Below are 3,102 nucleotides of genomic sequence, written 5' to 3' on the forward strand. Positions count from 1 at the left end.
ATCCCATGACAGTCGTGATCCAAGAAAGAAGAATCCTATCACCAATGCTTTCTATCTCTTCAAGTGATGCACCCTCAAATATCAGTGGCGTCGTCTTGGTTGTTTCTGATGAAGCATCCAATGATTGGCGTCAAGCCATCATCACATACTTATTGAGGGGATTTCCCCCGGATAATTGTTCTCTCACCTCTTAGATCCAGAAGAGGGTGCTTTAATTTGTCATTTTTAACGATACTTTGTATCGACACTCTTTTGAATAGATGTGCCTATGATGTGTAGGGCATGATGAGGCCCAAAAAGTCATGGCTGAGGTCCATGAGGACATTTGTGGATCCCATCAGTCGGGTCCCAAGATGAAAATCAAGATCAAACGTCTCGGTTATTGTTTGCCTACGATGACCCTTGATTGTATTGAATATGCCAAGAGATGTCATCAGTGCCAGGTATTTAGTCCTGTGCTTCAACAACCCTCGAGTGTACTTCATTCGAAAGTTGCATCATGGCCTTTCGAGGCTTGGGGTACTAATATTATGGGGCCTATTGACCCACCATCCTCTCGAGGACATCAATTTATTCTTGCAACCACTGATTATTTCTCTAAGTGGGCGGAAGCTATCCTCTTAAGAGAAGTAAAGGCAGATAACGTGTTGTATTTCTTTAAGAATAATATCATTTATAGATTTGGTGTGTCATGTCATATCATCTCCGATAACGGTCTGGCTTTCAAAAACACCAAGATAAATATATTTGCTCGACGCCATCACATTGATTGGCGATATTCGACGATCTACTACTCGAGAGAAAATGGCTTGGCTGAGGCTTTTGATAAAAATTTAGTTGGTCTTATTAGGAAAATTCTCCATGCCAACAAGAAAACATGGCACGAGAAGCTCTTGGAGGCCTTGTGGGCATATTGTATGACATATCATTCTCCCACTAGTTCTACTCCATGTGCATTGACCCTTGGGTCCGAAGCAGTCCTTCCTCTAGAAGTTGAACTGCCTTCATTGTGTGTCGCTATAAGCAACAATGTCAACAACAAAGAAAATACCCGACTTAGGTTGGAAGAGCTTGATAGCTTGGAGGGGCTGCGATTATAAGCCTAACAGAACCTCAAGCTATACCGCGCTCGTATGGTCAGAGCACACGAAAAGCTAGTGAGGCTCCGTACCTTCATAGTTGGAGACTTGGTACTCTTTTTAAGCTACCCAATTGTATCTCACTGTTGAAGCCACGGGAAATTTGTGCCGACATGGAAAGGACCGTTCGTGATCAAGAAGATCTACGAGGGAGGAGCCAACATGCTTGTTGACACTCATGGATCCCATCCCTTGCCCCTCATCAATGGGCGGTATTTAAAGAGCTACTATGCTTAAGCTCATTATCTATTGGATGTATTTTGCATTATAGATTGTTATTCAAAGGTGTATGTATTTTGTAATTCAGTTATTAGGTAATATAGTTACATCTATCACGTGGCGTCTTGGTTGAACTACTTGTGATGATTTCCTTATAAGTACTAAAGGATTGTGTTGCGTAGTTCATGATATCATATGACGCGTAAGAGAGGTTTTATGCATCTCTTAAAAATGAATGTTGAATTGTCAAACAGGCAAAGTGGAAGTCCTACGGGTGGCTTATACTTGGCGCAATCAGTAATCAGTATAAGAGAAGCCATGCACTTCTCTTGTTCTTCCTCCTTGGTTCCACGCCTTGAGCTGGTCCGAATGAGTGTGTCTCACCCATCGTAAATAAGGGAGGTGAATGCGTTCATCCCGCCCATCATGAGTGGATGGGAGAGATACCCTATTTTTAGAGGATTTGAGCTTATCCATATGGTCGAGCATATCTTGGTTAGCACATCTTACTTAGCTAACCATCGCAATATCTCAACGACGATAGTCAATTCGATTGACATTTGCCTTATGCAGGAAAACCATGTCTCTTTCTAACATTATTTTTAGGTTACCCATTTCATATAGGGCCCGTGTCGAGCATGTCTCATCCATCATGGGTGATTGTGAAAATTACACTCATCCCATTCAACTCACGTGAGTGTGATATTTTCCCTTCTTTAGGATATTTTGGGTTTATCCTTGAGGCTAAACACCACTTCGTTGGTGCATTTCATTTTGCTCAACCTCTCTTAGGTGTCTCGATCGACTAAGCTCAGGTTAGATCGATGCCTTCTTTGTGCGAGGAAGTGAAACTTCTTTCCTCGATACCTCTATTCGGTTCAACAACTATTCGGTTCAACAATGTTATCAGGTGGTTAATTCCTCTATTAGAGTTTCTCACTCACCTCAAATGAGTGTGGTGTCTTCCCACCTTGAGGGATGCTACTAAATTGGCCTGATGGTTGTGTACTCTTATGGTTGGAGTGTTAAATCTAAACCAACCGTTCTTCAATGCTACAATAATTCCCTAGTGGAATTCATTCTACCAAAGTTTCAGGTAGTGTTGTCATATATAGGGTTGGTAAGTCATAATCGTCCACCCTCTTGGATATCCTTGACTCTCTCAATTTTTGTTGCCCTACGAGAGCAACATGTTGTGTCGGTTTTATCACCGATCCGTATTTTGTCGGAGCTCTTTGATGCCCAAATTTGTTTTGACACTTGATATGGTTACCTTGATTGGGCGAGATCAATACCCTTTGAGAGGAGCGCTTCCTCCTTATCAGATCACTTCATGCATCCAACATTTACTTTGAGCGTGATACCTCAAGTTTATTCCACATGATTACTCATTTGATGTTTCGACGGGATACATACCTCCTGCATCTTTGATGTTGCTCGAGCCCTGTGACTTTGTAGTCAACTCAGTAGGAGTACATCTCTTTTTTAGATGCTTTCAGTTTTTTTAGCCATGGTCCTCGAGCCATACGACCTTAGAGAGCTCTGTTATGAGGACATCTTATTTTTTTGAAAATTTTGGCCCCGTAGCTATTTGATATGATATTTCTCAAGCTATATGGTGTTCTAAGCTTGCTCCTATGAGAACATATTATCGTGTTCAGCTTGTTGGTTATTATGATATTTCTTAGACCATATGCTCTTTTGGGCCGGTTCTTTTGTTAGAGTATCTTGTCTTCGGACTTTC

The 3,102-nt window shown here is 41.6% G+C and overlaps 1 protein-coding gene across 1 annotated transcript; it reads left to right on the forward strand.

The window, feature by feature from the left end:
* The first annotated feature begins 302 nt into the window (after positions 1-302).
* Positions 303-1,100, forward strand: LOC110034014 (uncharacterized protein K02A2.6-like). Its single transcript, XM_020738243.1, has one exon. The coding sequence runs from the start codon at positions 303-305 to the stop codon at positions 1,098-1,100; it is 798 nt and encodes a 265-aa protein (XP_020593902.1).
* The last annotated feature ends 2,002 nt before the right edge of the window (positions 1,101-3,102 follow it).

This window comes from Phalaenopsis equestris, unplaced genomic scaffold, assembly GCF_001263595.1.
Source record: "Phalaenopsis equestris unplaced genomic scaffold, ASM126359v1 Scaffold001327, whole genome shotgun sequence".
Classification (NCBI taxonomy): Eukaryota; Viridiplantae; Streptophyta; class Magnoliopsida; order Asparagales; family Orchidaceae; genus Phalaenopsis; species Phalaenopsis equestris.

Bases quoted from the DNA above. Each gene is read 5' to 3' on its own strand.
- LOC110034014 (XM_020738243.1), top strand. From the start codon at position 303: ATGGCTGAGGTCCATGAGGACATTTGTGGATCCCATCAGTCGGGTCCC.